Raw genomic sequence first — 15,752 nt, 5'->3', positions numbered from 1 at the left:
TCTGTCCACATTACTGAGAAGCAGTGATGTCAGTCTAGAGACCAAGGTGTGCCTGATTTGAGCCATGGTCTTTGGAGTTACGTGCTATGCATCAGAGAGCTGGACAGTGACTAAGGATGACAAAAGAAGACTTGATGCCTTTGTGTTGTGGTACTGGACAAGAGTCTTGGACATCCATGGACTGCCAAGAAAACAGATAGGCCTGTCTTGGAAAGGGTGAAACTAAGTTTCTCCTTGGAGGCTAGGATTTTGAAGCTCCATCCTACATATTTTGGGCACGTGGCCAAGAGGTACTGTCCTTGGAGAAGAACATCATGCTTGAAAGGGTGGAGGGACAGCAGCACAGGAGAGGACGACCCCGGATGAGATGGATTGATACAATAACTAGGGCAATGGACTTAGGTGTGTTGGAGTCAGTGAGACTGGCTCAGGACAGGGCAGGCTTCTGTTGTACATAGGGTCTCTATGAGTCGTAGGTGACTCGACAGCACGTAACAACAGCAATCTAGTTTTCTCCTGTGATTACTTTTTTTCTTGTATTTTGCTTTTGATATAGATGTATATTTCCTGTGTTTTGTTCTTGTTGTTTTCTTGTTTCTACATAATTTTTTAGAAAAAGGGAAGACAAGTAACATGTAGAACATCTAATAAGGTGTGATTTTGTGCAGTGAAGCAATGTAAGCCATTTTTAAAAATGCAAAGTAGAATCCTCAATTTTAATTCTTGGAGAAGAACATCATGTTTGGAAGGGTGGAGGGACAGCGCAGGCGAGGAAGAGCCAGGATGAGATGGATTGACTCAAGTCACTGGAGAAGTGGGATTGGGTCTTTCGGAGATGATGAGATTGGCTCCAGGTAGGGCAGGGTTCAGAGCTAATGTACTCAGGGTCTCTGTGAGTCACAGGTGATTCAGTAGCACCTAACAACAACAACAACAGCAACAGCAACAACAACCTATTCCATAGGATTTCTGAGGCTGTAAAGAGAGTGAAATAAAAAGAAAAAGAAAAATATACCCCTCTGTGATGTATTAAGACGGAGTATAAAGAAATTTCTCCATTTTGTGTCCTGTCTCCATACCTTTTCAACCTGTATGCAGAACAAATTATCCAGGAGGCTGGGCTGTATGAGGAGAAATGTGGGGTCAAGATTGGTGGAAGATCTATCAACAATCTGCGTTATGCAGATGACACAGCCCTGCTTGCTGAAACTGAGGAGGACCTCATGCACTTGCTGCAGAGGGTCAAGGATTGCAACCTCCAATATGGACTGAGGCTCAATGTCAAGAAGACAAAGATTCTCACCACTGGACCAATTGGCAGCATCAGGATGGATGGTGAAGAGATTGAGATTGTACACAGTTTTAGTTTGCTTGGCTCCACAGTCAACACTCTTGGCACCAGTAGCCAGGAAATTAAAAGACGTATTGTGATGGGAAAGTCTGCTGTTAGGGACCTCTCCAGGGTACTGAAGATCAATGGTGTCTCTCTGAAGACTAAGGCGTGTCTGATACAGGCCATGGTATTTGCCATTACTTGTTATGCATCAGAAAACTAAGGAGGATAGAAGGAGAATTGATGCCTTTGAGCTGTGGTGCTGGGGAAGAGTATTGAGGGTACCATGGACTGCTAGGAAAATAAACAGATTCATCCTGGAAAGGGTCAAACCGGGCAGCCCCTTGGAGGCAAGGATTCTGAGGCTCTGTCTAACATACTTTGGACATGTTGTAAGGAGGGACCGGTCCTTGGAGAAGGACATCATGCTTGGGAGGGTGGGGGGACAGCGCAGGAGAGGAAGGCTCTCTATGAGGTGGATTGATTCAGTGACTGGGGTAATTGGGATGGGTGTGTCAGATACAGTGCGATTGGCACAGGACAGAGCAGAGTTTAGGGCTGTTGTACATAGGGTTGCTATGAGTCGCAGGTGACTCGATGGCATATAACAATAACAACAACGACAATTCTTTACCAACCTGGGAGCTCTAATGACCTAGTGGTAAGATGTTGTGCTGCGAACCCTAAGGAAGGTAGTTCAAATCCAGAAGCTTTTATGGGAAATCTCCTCCCCGAGTGATAGACGTGATGACTCTGAAAACCTGCTGACAGGTTAGCTATGTGTCAGTTCTGACGTGGCAGCAAACAATAGGACAGATGTCATATGTCAAGAAGAATTGATGCCTTAAAGAGCTTTGATTTCGGAGAAGGGTGTACTGAATATCTCATGGACTGCCAAAAGAAGAAACAAGTTGGAGAGAGTGTAACCATAGAGCTCCTTGTAGGCAAAGATGGAAAACTTCGTCTCACCTACTTGAGGCATGTTGCTAGGAGAGGCTAGTCCTTGGAAAGGGACATCACACTTGGAAAAATAATGAGTCAACAAAAGAGAGGAAGACCCTCCGCTTGATGGGTGACATAGTAACTGCAGCACTGGACTCCAGTGTGTCAGAGAGGATGAGGATGGCACAGGACAGGACAGGCTTCTGTTGTTATGAGGAGTAATGATGCTTTAGTTGATGTAATGTAATAATTGATCATGATTCAACAGCACTTAACGACAATAACAACGTCATGCAGTATGTGCTAGAACAGGGAACTCGCTTTATTTACCCTCTCTGTTCACTTACTAATACTGCTGGATTCAGTGACTAGGTCATTATGTGAAAATTGGTATTGAGCAAAAGTGGAAAATTATTATATTAGTGCACAAAATAGATGACTGGCACACCACTGAGAATCCTGGCCCAGCCTAATTGACATATACTATCGCTGGTAGAATCACTCTCATGTCGCACCTTGATGTTTGCTGCTGACAGGGAAATGTCATTAATGGGCAAGACAGTTGGACAGTTGTTGTTCTTAGGTGCCATCGAGTCGAGTATGACTCAGCAACCTTATGAACAGCAGATCTGAACCCTGTCTTATCCCGTGCCATCCTCACCAATCTTTGACACACTTGAGCCGATTGCAGCAATCACATCACTGTGTCAGTCCACTTAGCTGAGGGTCTTCCTCTCCTTCACCGATCCTCTACCCTTCCACGCATCATGTCCCGCTCCAAGGAATAGTTCCTCCTAGCAACATGCCTGAAGGATTTGAGGCGAAGCCTCTTCATCCTTGTCTTCAAAGAGTACTCCAGCTGCACCATCTCCAAGACTTATCTGTTCATTCTCTTGGCCATATACGGCATGTTCAGTGCTCTTCTCCAACAGCTCAAAGGCCTCAATTCTTTTTCTGTCATCCCTATTCAGTGTCTAGCTCTTGGATGCATAGTTAGTAATCGGAAGGATTGTGGCCTGAATCAGATGCACCCTAGTCTTCAAAATGACAGCATTACTCTACAATAATTTGGAGAAGTCCCTGACTGCAGGCTTTCCTAGTTAAATACGCCTCCTGATTTCCTGACTGCTCAATGATAGATTTTGTGGTACTGCTCTAAATGTGAAATATCAAGTAAGAAGAGAGTTGATAAGTAAGGAATGTATGTCCTAGAATGAGGATTTTTCAGAACCTTTCCATGTCTTGACAGGAGTTATGTCTTGACAGTCATGGTGCTTGTCTTAGTGTGAGGTTAAAATTTTCCTGCTTTGAGTAGATGCAAAACATTGTCACAGTTCATTACTTTTGGTAGATTTCATGTATTATTTTAGTTTTAAAGATGGATAGATAATGGTATCTTAGCAATGGAGGCGGTGTATTTTTACTTGATTTCTCATCATGGGTACAGTTGTGCCACTGATGATCCAAGAGATGTGATGAAAACTGACTCAGTCTTTTTTTTTTTTTTTTACCAGGTGACCAGACTCTGCGAATTTGGGACGCGAAGGCAGCAGGAGCCAGAGTTGTGATTCCAGCACATCATACAGAAATTCTGAGTTGTGACTGGTGTAAATATAGTGAGGTATGGTGGGTGGTGCTGGCATTAGCGGCTGAGTTCTTCCTCAAGTACTAATGTCTTGGATTGGATTTTATCTCTGGTGTTCTGCACTTTACTGGTGTTCATGGATGATTAAATTAATTTCAGTTCCTTTTATTTCTAATTGATGATTGTCAATGACCTGCATTAACATTAATTGGATTTAAGTGCACATGAAACAGGCAGAGTAAGAAACAAATTTGCAAAGTTCAAAGGGAGCAGCCTTACTTGTTTGTTTTGGAATTCTGTTTTACAATTTGTAATTTTCTTTTCCCTATCCTAGCCCTGCCAATTTGTATCAACTTTTGCTTTCATTTATTTTCACTTTGTGAGTCAGGCTACTCAACTATTTGCAACTTGATTCCTAATTTGACAGTCCATTAGTTCTGTAAAATTTTCCATTTCATCTTTGACTATAAGTCTAACTAAGGTTCATGATTCTAAGGTGGCAGTGTCCATTTGTAACTTTTTTGCAGAGCTTCAGTTAATTACATGAGTAAATGAATTAGAAGTAGATACAGATTTAAAAATGTTGACATACAATTTATGTACCTGAAGTGATCTGTTGACTATAACAAAAAAAGTTAAAATTTATTATCTTTCCAAGTTTTAAATTAGTTAATAAAAGTATAGAGAACATTGCCCTGGCAGAGCTCTTTAAGTAAAATGAAATAAAAGAAATTAAATGCAAACATAGTACATATTTAATAATAATAATAATAATAATAATAATCTGAATTATAATTTCAGTGTTAGTGGGTGCATTTCAAATCCGTCTCATCATAAATGAATTTTCCACATAGGAAATTAGATTATAGACTTTATGTTACACTTCTGAGTATTCTAAAATTGATGTTGATATATATACTTGAAAGTGACGTAAACTTTTATCATTGAAACTTTAAAAAATGTAGTCATTTAGAGTTTTTATGTGAATTTATATTTAAGTCTAGCATATTCAGACAGTGAGCAGCTCTTACGGTCTGAGTGTGGACCACCTTTTGGCCCCATCAGCCTGAAGCTCTGGGTACGCCTGGGATCCTAGAAAGCAGAATTTGTAAAACTTGACTACATAGAATTCACCATAATTTAGATATAAATTCTCAGATAAGTTAGATGTTGCATTGTATCTCTCAGTCCATGAGAGTAGAAAGAATGGTTGATTTAGAATTAGAAAAACGTTCCACAATTCAGAGGTAAGGTCCATAGAGAGCTGCTTTGCTAATGCAAAGGATGTACCTCCCTGGTGGTTCAAATCCTCGGGTGTGAGTGTCAGTTCCAAATTGATGCCAATGAGAAGAGTTTTTATATGACTTCTTACCCCTCTTTCAAATATTTCTAAATTAATGTGCCTGTCTCCTGATAAAACCTTGCAGCATATTGGGACTTTTTTAAAAGAAAAATGAGTTCATTAAAAATAAAAAGTACATTCACACAGTAGAATACTATGCAGCAGGCAGGAGCAATGATTTTGAAAATACTATGTAACATGGGAGAGGTTGGAGAACATTACGCTGAATGAACTAACTCAAACTCATTAGGACGAATACTACGTAAGATGGTTGTTATAAAAATAGAAGGGTACCTGGTAAGATGTGTACCAAAATCCAAAGGGGAAGGGGAAGCAGGGAAGCAGGAGGGTGAGAAGGGGGGAAATACCGTGGCTGTAGAGTTTGATGGACAGAGCGACAGGGTGAAGGGATTAGGAAAGATCCAGAGGGGACCTGAAAAGGTGGGGTGATGGTAGGCATGGATCAATGGTGTTTACCTTTATAACACACAATGTGTGGAAATGATCATGTGAAACACAGTATGAATGGAGGAATGCATGATACACAATGTATATATGACTTTTGTATGCAAACCAGTTATCAAAAATAAAAACCACATCCCGTGAGTCAATTTTAACTCTTAGCACTCTTTAGGACAGGGTAGAATTATCACCACTCCCTTCCAACCACTCACCCCTGCCCCACTCCGTAGGGTTTCCCAAGGCTGTAAATCTCTACAGAATCATGCTGCCATATTTTTCTCTATAGACTGGTTGGCAGTGTTGGACTGCTAGACTTTTTGGTTAGCATTTGAGCACTAGAACCAATATACCACCTTAATAAGATCTTGGAAGCTTAAATGGGTATATTTTTTAATGCTTTAAATACTTAATACTTTAAAAGGTGTACTGGAGAATCCACTGCACTGTTACTACTTTTTCTGTTTTATGGCAATACATATATTCACTCACTCATTGCTGTCAGTTGGAACTGATTGATAGCTCACCCTACAGGTTTTCAAGAGGCTGTGGTCACAGGGGAGGGTATTGTCCATCTTTTTTCTGTATTGCTGATGGTGGTGCATTTGAACTGCCAGAGAGCTGCTACCTTTGGGTTCGCAGCTCAACTCCCCATGGACTGTTCCACTCAAGCTCCCTAAAATGCCTGCAAGGGCTGCACCCAGTTTTCCCTGCAGAGCACCAGCCAGAGGCCAGTTGCCAGCTTGATTCAGGACAGGCATTTTTATTCCTTTATATCCTCATTACACAACTTCTCCAGAATAACCCTTGTGTTCATATTAAGTAGCTAGTAGGAAAATTTAGGTTTTGTTTACTTGCAAAGATGTCTTCTCTTTGACATTTTTTTTTCTTTCTTCAGAATTTGCTGGTGACAGGGGCAGTTGATTGTAGTTTAAGAGGCTGGGATTTGAGAAATGTTCACCAACCAGTGTTTGAACTTCTTGGACACACCTATGCCATTAGGCGGGTCAAAGTAGGTCTTTATCTATTCTTATACAGAGTATAATTTTAAATAAGGAGATGTTTAATGAGTCATATAGAAGACAGTTTAGTGTTTCTGGATTGGGCATTGATGATTCTTTTATGCCTGTTTTTGTTAGTTAACTCATATATTGAGACTTACAGTTAGGTAAAATAGTTGAATAATTATTAACTGAATTGGGACAACATAGACAGTAGTTGGAATTAGATAAAAACATTTCTCTTATTCTGTTATCCCTGGTGTACTCTTACATTTAATATTATATTTTTAGCTGTAATAATTTACTTCTTAATTTAGAAATTGCATTATTTTCCATCCTGAGGGAAAGTGTTTGTTGAGAAGTATTGAGAAATGGTTAACTTTTTATCCTTTCTTCCTTGATATGGTGAAAAGTTTTGGAACTATTCCCAAGAAATTTGCCTGGTTATAAGGTTATTTTTCCTCAGTTTATGTTTAGGCAGTTTCTGGATTATCACTATGAAAGACATCTTACTAAGTTACATCTCCAATTTATATTATTTGTCTCTCTCATTAAGGGTAACAGTAAGTTAGTGACCTTTTACAATTATACGTTATACCAACTTTTAGAATTGTAAATTTATATTTTAAATTTTACATCATATAAGACACAGTGCCCTCCTTTTTTGTTTTTTCTTTTTATGGTGGTCTTAAAGTAAATGCATTCTAATAGTCTACAAATACCTTCTCTGTATATTTAAAAATGAGTAGAGTTATAGAGTAAAAAGTACTTTACAAACTGTCAAATGATCTATAAATGCCTCTATTTATGTATATGTAACATTTAATGTGCTGATAAGAAAAACACTATAATTGTAAAGGTCAGTCTATAAAAGTGTGTTTATTGTTTATTTAAAAGACATTAAACTTATCTCCATGGGCCAGTTCTAACTCGTAACTGCAGGACAGGGTAGTATTGCTTCACAGTGTTCCCAAGGCTCTACAACTTTACAGAAACATCCTCACAGAATTATCTACAACCTTGCTTGCAGAAAATGAGTACTGCTTAAAGCATTTAACTCAAAGCCTTAAATATGGATTACATGTCAACATAAAACAAAAATCCTCCCAATTAGACCACTAAACAACATAGTCATAAATGGATAAATGGTTGCAGTGAAGATTTTCTTTTTCATTCAATTCACAATCAACACCCATGGAAGCAATTGCCAGAAAGTCAAGTGTATTGCCCTGGGAGCATCTGCTGCTGGGGGCTTCCTTAAAGTGCTGAAGAGCAAAGACGCTGCCTCTCAGGACTAAGAGGCACTTGACCCAATTCCTGGTATTTTCAGTTTCCTCATGCAGGTATTGACAAAATACCAGTTGATGTGTTTCAACAATCAGATGCAGACCTAGATGTGCTTACTAGTCTATGCCAAGAAATGTAGAAAGCAGCTACCTGGCCAAGCACTGAAAGAGAGCTGTATTTGTTTCCATTTCCAAAAAAGATGATCCAGCAGAATGTGGAAATTATTAAACAATGTCATTAATATCTCATGCATGTAAAACTTTGCTGAAGGTTATTTAGATATGGCTAGAGCAGTACATAGGCAGGAAAATGCCAGAAATTCAAGCTGGATTCAGAAGAGACTTTTGCTTAAGAGATATCATTGCTGAAGTCAAATGGATCTGGATTGAAAGCAGAGAATATCAGAAGGATGTTTATATGTGTTTTATTAACTGTGCAAAAGCATTTGACTGCGTGGATCATAAGATGTTATGGATAACATTAAGAGGAAGATTCCCAGAATACTTAATTGTGTTTCTACAAAACACACCAAGAAAGCAGTTGCCCAAACAGAACAGAAAATACTGCATGGTTTAAAACCAGGAAATATGTGTGTAGGGAAAGGATATGATCACATATCCTTTCTCCATACCTATTCAATCTGTATTCAAGAAACAAGACTATATGAAGAACAGTGTGGCATCCAGATTGGAGAGAGACTCATCAACAACTTGTGTTATGCAGACAACACAACTTTGCTTGTAGAAAGTGAGGAGGACTTGAAGCACATGCTGCAGAAGATCAAAGAGTACAGCCTTCAATATGGATTCCATCTTAACGTCAAGAAAACAGAAATCCTCTCCACTGGACCAATATGCAACATCAAAACAGATGGAGAAAAGATTGAAGTTAAAACAATTTCATTGTACTTGAATCCACAGTCAGCATCCATGGTAACAGCAATCCAGAAATTAAAAGATGTGTTGCTTTGGGAAAATCTGCTATTAAGAATATCTCCAAAGTGCTAAAGTGCAGTGATACCATTTTGATGACTAAGGTGCACCTGATTGAAGCCTTGGTATTTTCATTTGCTCCTGTGCATCTAAAAGTTGAATAACGAATGACGATGAAGAAAAACCTATGTCTTAAATAATGGTGTTGGAAAAGAGAACTGAGTCAACTGCTAAAAGAACAAATAAGGAAAAAAAAACCCAAACAAACAGAGGAAGTGCAGCCAGGGTGCTTCTTAGAAGCAAGGATGGTGAAACTTCAGTTCATATACTTTGGCATGTTATCAGGAGGGACCAGTCCTTGGAAATAGGTATCACACTGGAGAGGGTGGAGGGGCAGTAGAGGGAGGAAGACCCTCAACAAGATGGATTGGCACAGTGACTGTAGCTGTGGCCTTGCGCATCTCAGAGATTGTTAGCACAGTGCTGGATAAGGCAAGCTTTGGATCTTTTCTTCTTAGGGTCACTAAGAGTTGTGGTTGACTTGATGGCACCTTTCAACAACTTATATGCATATATAGTGGGATAGGGAATAAAGAAGACTGAGGAAGAATCAATGCCTTTAAATTGTGGCATTGGTGAAGAATATTGAATACACCATGGAGTTCCAAAACCCAAATCTGTCTGGGAAGAAGTGTGACCTTAGAAAAGAAGATGATAGTAAGACTTGGTTTCATACACCTTCAGCATGTTTTTAGGAAGGATCTGTCTCTGGTGAAAGACTTCATGCTTGGAAAAAGAGAACAACCCTGGAGGAGATGAATTGATACAGTGACTGTAACAATTAACTCAGACACAGCAGTGATTGTGAGGATCGTAGAGAATCACAAGATCTTTTGTTTTGTTTTCTTTTGTTTCTCTGTGTTAGAGCTGACTTGAGGGCACATAGTGATGAAAGCAAGTTCTAGCAGTCACACAATTGGTAAAATATGTAATTATGTATTTGTACCATCCCATATGTTAGTCCTTTGTATTTAGGAATCTTTTTGAACAACCAGTATGAAATTCTATTTAATTTTTCCAGAAAGAAATATTTAGGGATATTTAAGCTTTTAAAAACTTATTTAAAAGATGGTTTTCTTTGGGTAGAATGATTTTTTTCCCTTGAATTAAAGCAATGTAATGCTCAAGAAAGTATAATTAATTGCCATTTTGTAATTACAAGTAATTTAAAAAACTTGTCTCTTTTTTATAGTTTTCGCCATTCCATGCTTCTGTGTTAGCCTCTTGCTCCTATGATTTTACTGTAAGGTAAGTTGCATTATGAAATACCAAGTAGAATTTTCATCTGTGCAACTTTTATGAAAGATAGTATGCTTATTTTACTAATATAAAAATAACCTGGACTCAGCACATTTAAATATTTGCCACTGGGATTAATGTTAAATTTTCCCCGTTTCCATGATCCAGTCACATGTAAAAGCTAATTCTTTACTATTTAAATGTTAGCCAGGCATCCTTAGTGTTTGGAAAAAAGCCAGTTTGTTCCTATAGTAACATTTTCTCACTCTACAAAATACATAGATCAGCATCTTTTAAATCTTTTAAATTTGGAAATTTTTTGTCTTCATATATAATTGTATGATTTTTTTAGGTTAAGTTGGTTACAGATGAAAAAAAGCGATTGTCATGAATATATACGTGGTTAGAGGGTTGCTTTTTTTTACGGGAGATGTGTGTATGTATGTGTATCTAGGAGCCTTTATAGTGCAATAATTAAAGCACTGAAAAGTTGACTGTTTAAATCCATTCACTCTGTGGGAGAAAGATGTAGCAGTCTGCTTTTCTTTGTTTTTTATTATTAAATTTTATTAGTTTTAATGAACATTTACAGAGATTTTGGGTTTTCATTCATTCATTGTTGCACTGTTTTCTCCACCCTCCTCCCCAGTTCGTTCTTCTTCCCCCCCCCATGTCTGTTTTAGTTGTCCAATTGCCACAGTGCTTGTCAAAGCCAGTTCTGATTTAATTTCCTTTGTCAGTGTGTCCTTTGCCATTCCCTATCACTCCTCCCTGAGAGAGACTTCACCCTGATTCATAAGGAAAAGGGGATGGCGTATTCTCTTAGCTACTGCCTGCTGAAAAGGGAGTCTGCTTTTCTAACGATTGCATCTATGGGACACCCTGTCCCGTTGGATTGCTATGAATTGGAACCAACTCCGTGGTAATGGATTGTAGTGGATAGTGTGGTTATCAATCCATATCTCTAATTCATTCTAAATTTTTCTCCCTTTTCCAAATTAATAATTCCTGAGTCCTACAAGCCAACATGTATTTACTTACTTGGTGAACCCTGGATGCCAGTAATTTCTGGCTGTTAAATATGACCAGAGAATTCAGTTTGCAGTCTTCTTTAGAGTCTTTTTGAGGGTGGGTGGGGACCTAATAGATGGTGAATTTTTATGGATATTAATGTACAATTGAGGTAGATGTATCTTCTCCTTCACGAGGGTGTGTTTGTTGTGTACCATTGAGTCAGAACCCTCCAGCAGGTTTTCAGAGGTAGTAAATCACACGGGAGGAGACTGCCCTCTAGAGTTTCCCAGCCTGTGAATCTTTACAGAAACAGCCATACACATTTTAATCCCACAGAGCAACTAGGGGGTTCAAACCACCAGCCCTTTTCGTGGTAGCTAAATGCTTAACCATTACACTATCAGGCCATCTTTGTATCAATATCGAAACCAAACTTACAGCTGTTGAGTAAATTCTGGCTCAAAATCTATTCTTGGAAAGACTACCAATCTTTCTTCCCAGGAGAAGCTGGTGGATTCAAACTGCCTACCTTTCTTTCAGTTAGCAGCCTGGCACGTCATACTCTGCAACCTGGGCTCCTCTCTGTCACTGTGATGTTCTGTACCATTGAGTCAGAACTGACATAGCTGACCCTCCCATGGGTCTTCAGAGGCAGTTAATCACATAGGAGAGGACTGCCATCGTTTCCTTTGGAGCAGCTGGTAAATTTGAAACATGTTCTTTTGAATTTGCAGTTTAGTTCCTTACTGTGGCCTGTTGTTGTTGATTGCCTTCACGTCGAGCACAACTCCTAGTGACCCTATGAACAAAAGGCCCGAAGCCCCTCTACAACTTTCGACATTTATCAAAGTTTATAGAGTTTCCGGAGGCATGTTATTTCGGAAGTGGATGCCACTTCTGCTTCTAAACCTGTCATAGAATGTTAGTGGTTGAGTCACCTGCGATGCATAGCCGTGCTATGTATAGCAGCTCTGAACCTCACTAATTCTGACACAACAGCCCCTATTGTCCCAGATATTTTATCAATCCATCCTTATTGCAAATAATGCAGCAGAAACAAGGGTGTGCAGTATCTGTTTGGATGGTGGTTTTGGTTTCTTTAGAGTATATTCCTAGTAGTTGAATTGCTGAGTCAAATGATATTTCTATTTCCAACTTTTTGAGAAAGTACCAAACCGCCTTCCATAGTGGTTGCACCAGCATGAATCATGGTTCCAATCTCTCTACAATCTTTCTCCTATGAAGCTGTTGATGAGTTAGAACTGCCCACCCTTTGATTATCATGTAAGTGCTTTAATCACAGTGCCACGAGGGCTCCTTTCCTATAAAATAGCCAAACTTTCTCTTCATACAAATTAGAATAATATAGCTCAAACCAAATTACTTTATGGGCCCATGTAGGTAAATAGCATTTCCCCCATCAATAGAATTTTAATTGTAACATGTATCATAGATACAGAGCTACTTTTGCTTCTAATTTAAATATAACTCAAGGTTATTAATTGTGCATTTCAGTATAGAACTGTGAAAGTCTCACTTAATAAAGAGAAAAAGAATAGAAAAATAGAATTATTGTAAAAGGCTTTGTGTATAAGGCATATGTATCTGTAAAGAGTTGCAAATAAAAATACCTATGGATATTCATAACTCTTTCTCACCATTTTATAAAGTGTAGAGAAGACTTGAACAATACTGGGAATGCCTATCTAAGTCAACATCTGTCCATGGTAATTGGAGAAGTTGGCAAAGGGTGCCTTTTGGGTAGACTTTTTACCTCATGTGATATTGAGTTTAATTAAATTTATCCCCTAAAGAATTTTAAATCTGATTGGATTGATGATATTTTTAGCACCAGAAAAATAAATAGATAAGAAATGTGGTTGAATGTGAGCTCCTCTGTAGCGCAGATGGTCCTTTTACCTCATCTTTTCTGACTGGTATTTTTTAAGTCCTGTGCCATACTACATGCAGTTCAGGCTCTCTGGAACAGCTGTCTCTGTTTGCAGCAATTTAATCATCCTAAATGACTATTTCTCTCTCCTCTTCCTCCTCTCTCCCCCTTAGCCCTCCACTCCTAGCTCATATCATCTTCCTAGAAGAGTTTCCTCAACAACTGTTCCTAAATAGTTCTGTGAGACAAAGATGTGTCCATCTGTTTACATAAAGATTTAGAGCCGTGGTAGCTCCCTGAGACAGTTCTACCTACCCTGTCCTCTCCAGTGACCATGAATCAAACTCCATCCACTCAGTGGCATCGGGCAGTGTGGGAACTGTAGATTTTCGTGTATCACTTGTCTCCTGATAAAACATTTTTTTAACACATGTGGCAGTGACTACTATCAAGCTCTAGTCATTGAGGCGAGCGTTCCTGGTGTTAACACAATCCTCCCAGTTACTATAGCACCCTTCTGACATTTGGGAGTTCATGGGCCAAGACTAGCCATGATAAACTCTTAACCAAGAGATGAGGAAATACAAAAAGATAGGGGAAACTCAGTGATTTATCAATACATTTGTGTATTAAAATTGACTGTTAAAATACTTTTACTACTGGTTTTCAAGTAGGACACATTGATGGGCTACATTATATTAATAATGTTTCCAGGATTGCCAAGATCATATTACGCAGTCTAATTTGTATGGGTCCAAATACAATAAAACAGCAATTGCTTTCCTCAGGAAAGTCCGTTTTTAAAAATCCTACAAGACTTTGATTTCAGATTCTCTTTTATAAATTACCTCTTCCAACCTAAAGTGAAAAACTATCCTTAAATATAATTGTAGACTTTTATTATCAAAAGAACGAAGAAGTATCAACATTTTTTATAAAATTTAAATTTGTGAACTGGAACCATGGACAAACTATTCTGAGTTTGGATACATATAGATCATAACTAGGTGATATCTTCTACTTCTGTTTAACCAACTTTAATATTTTATATATGTATTAATCAAAATGATACTTCTTAAAGAGACAGTGGATTTATGTAAAGAGATAATAGTCTAGAGACCAGGCTTTATAATTGCTAATTTTTGTTACTTTTCTAGTTGCTTATTTTTAAAAAATAAAGCAATTTTACTACCCTAAGCCTTTTTCCTCAGTCATAAAATGTCCTGTCATGAGGAGATACACCTCCCTCATATTAGGATGTACCTTTTAGCTTTATTTCCCTTTTTCACTCCCTTAGATATTTTTCAGACTCTGATTTTTATCATATTCTACAATTAAACTCATAATTCTAATTAGAATTATTTAAAACCAGCAAAACTACAAAAATAGTGCCTGCAATTTATTTTTAAATGGTTCAACAAAAATAGTATCATATGTGTTAATGTGCAAAGAGAAAGATAAGGTAAATGTGGGGGGAAAAATGGAACAGTTGGTGAACCTAGAGGAGTGAAATAGAAGAAATCAGTAGTAGTCTGAATTTTTCTGTGGGTTTCAAATGTTCAAAATAGAAAAGTAAAATATGATTTCCTATCTGTATTTAAAAAAGACACCAAAACCATTACTTACTGTTACCTTTTAATAATGTGATAAAGAGCTTTGTTGGCATAGTGTGTTATATGTTAGGCTGCTAATCAAGAGGTCGGTAGTTCAAATCTACCACTGCACGTAGAAAGATGGACAATTTTCTCCCTTCAAGTTTTACAGCCTCCATGAATTAGAATTGACTCAATAATGATAATGTGATATTTAATAAAATTAATTATAAAATAAGACAGATAGCTTTTTATATATTACATAAATAGGAAATCCACAGAGATCTTTCATTACTTGAAAGAAACTTAGAACGGACTAGAAGAGATCATAATTTGTTCTCATTCCCAAGAAAGGTGACCCACAGAATTTGGAAATTAGCATACAATATCATTACTAACACAGGGAAACAAAATACTGATGAGGATTGTCCAAAAATGGCTACAAGCATATATTGACAGGGAACTCCCAGTTCAGGCTGGGTTTAGAAGAGACTGTGGGACCAGGATTATCATTGCTGATGTAGTGTTTTATTGACTATACAATAATTTTAGACTGTATAAATTGTAACAAACTATGGCTAAGATTGAGAAGAATGGGAATTCCAGACACCTAATTGTGCTCATATGAAACCTTTACCTAGATCAAGAAGCTGTTGTCCAAACTGAACAAAGGAACACTGCATGGTTTAAAATGGGAAAGTTTATGCCAGGGCTGTATCTTTTCTCCCTACTTCTTTAGTCTGTCTGCTGAGCAAATCATCCTGGAAGCTGGACTTTATGAAGAAATATGTGGCATTCGGATCAGTGGAAGATTCTTCAACAGTCTGTATTATGCAGAGGAAGCAACCTGCTCCCTGTGAAGAGAACCTGAAGGGTTTGCTACAGAAGATCAAAGACTACAGCCTTCAAGATGGAGGACATCTCAACATAGAAAAAACAAAAATCCTTGCCACTGGGCCAATATGCAACATCATGATTGTTCTTGTTGTTGTTATGTGCCGTCGAGTCGTTTCCGACTCATAGCGACCCTATGCACAACAGCCCTAAACCCTGCTCTATCCTGCACCAACCGCAC

General features: G+C 38.2%; 1 protein-coding gene across 1 annotated transcript in view; it reads left to right on the top strand.

Moving 5' to 3' along the window:
* Window positions 1-15,752, top strand: part of PEX7 (peroxisomal biogenesis factor 7) — a 130,398-nt gene that overhangs the window by 56,627 nt on the left and 58,019 nt on the right. Inside the window, exons 6-8 of the mRNA XM_006884954.1 lie at window positions 3,790-3,896; window positions 6,560-6,673; window positions 10,134-10,189. Coding sequence (XP_006885016.1) covers window positions 3,790-3,896; window positions 6,560-6,673; window positions 10,134-10,189 — 277 coding nt within the window. The remainder of the gene's footprint in view (window positions 1-3,789; window positions 3,897-6,559; window positions 6,674-10,133; window positions 10,190-15,752) is intronic.

This window comes from Elephantulus edwardii, unplaced genomic scaffold, assembly GCF_000299155.1.
Source record: "Elephantulus edwardii isolate Elephantulus edwardi_28Jun2011 unplaced genomic scaffold, EleEdw1.0 scaffold00039, whole genome shotgun sequence".
Lineage (NCBI taxonomy): Eukaryota > Metazoa > Chordata > Mammalia > Macroscelidea > Macroscelididae > Elephantulus > Elephantulus edwardii.
Note: the sequence above shows the minus strand (reverse complement) of the source record. Positions and strands in the feature narration are given on the sequence as shown.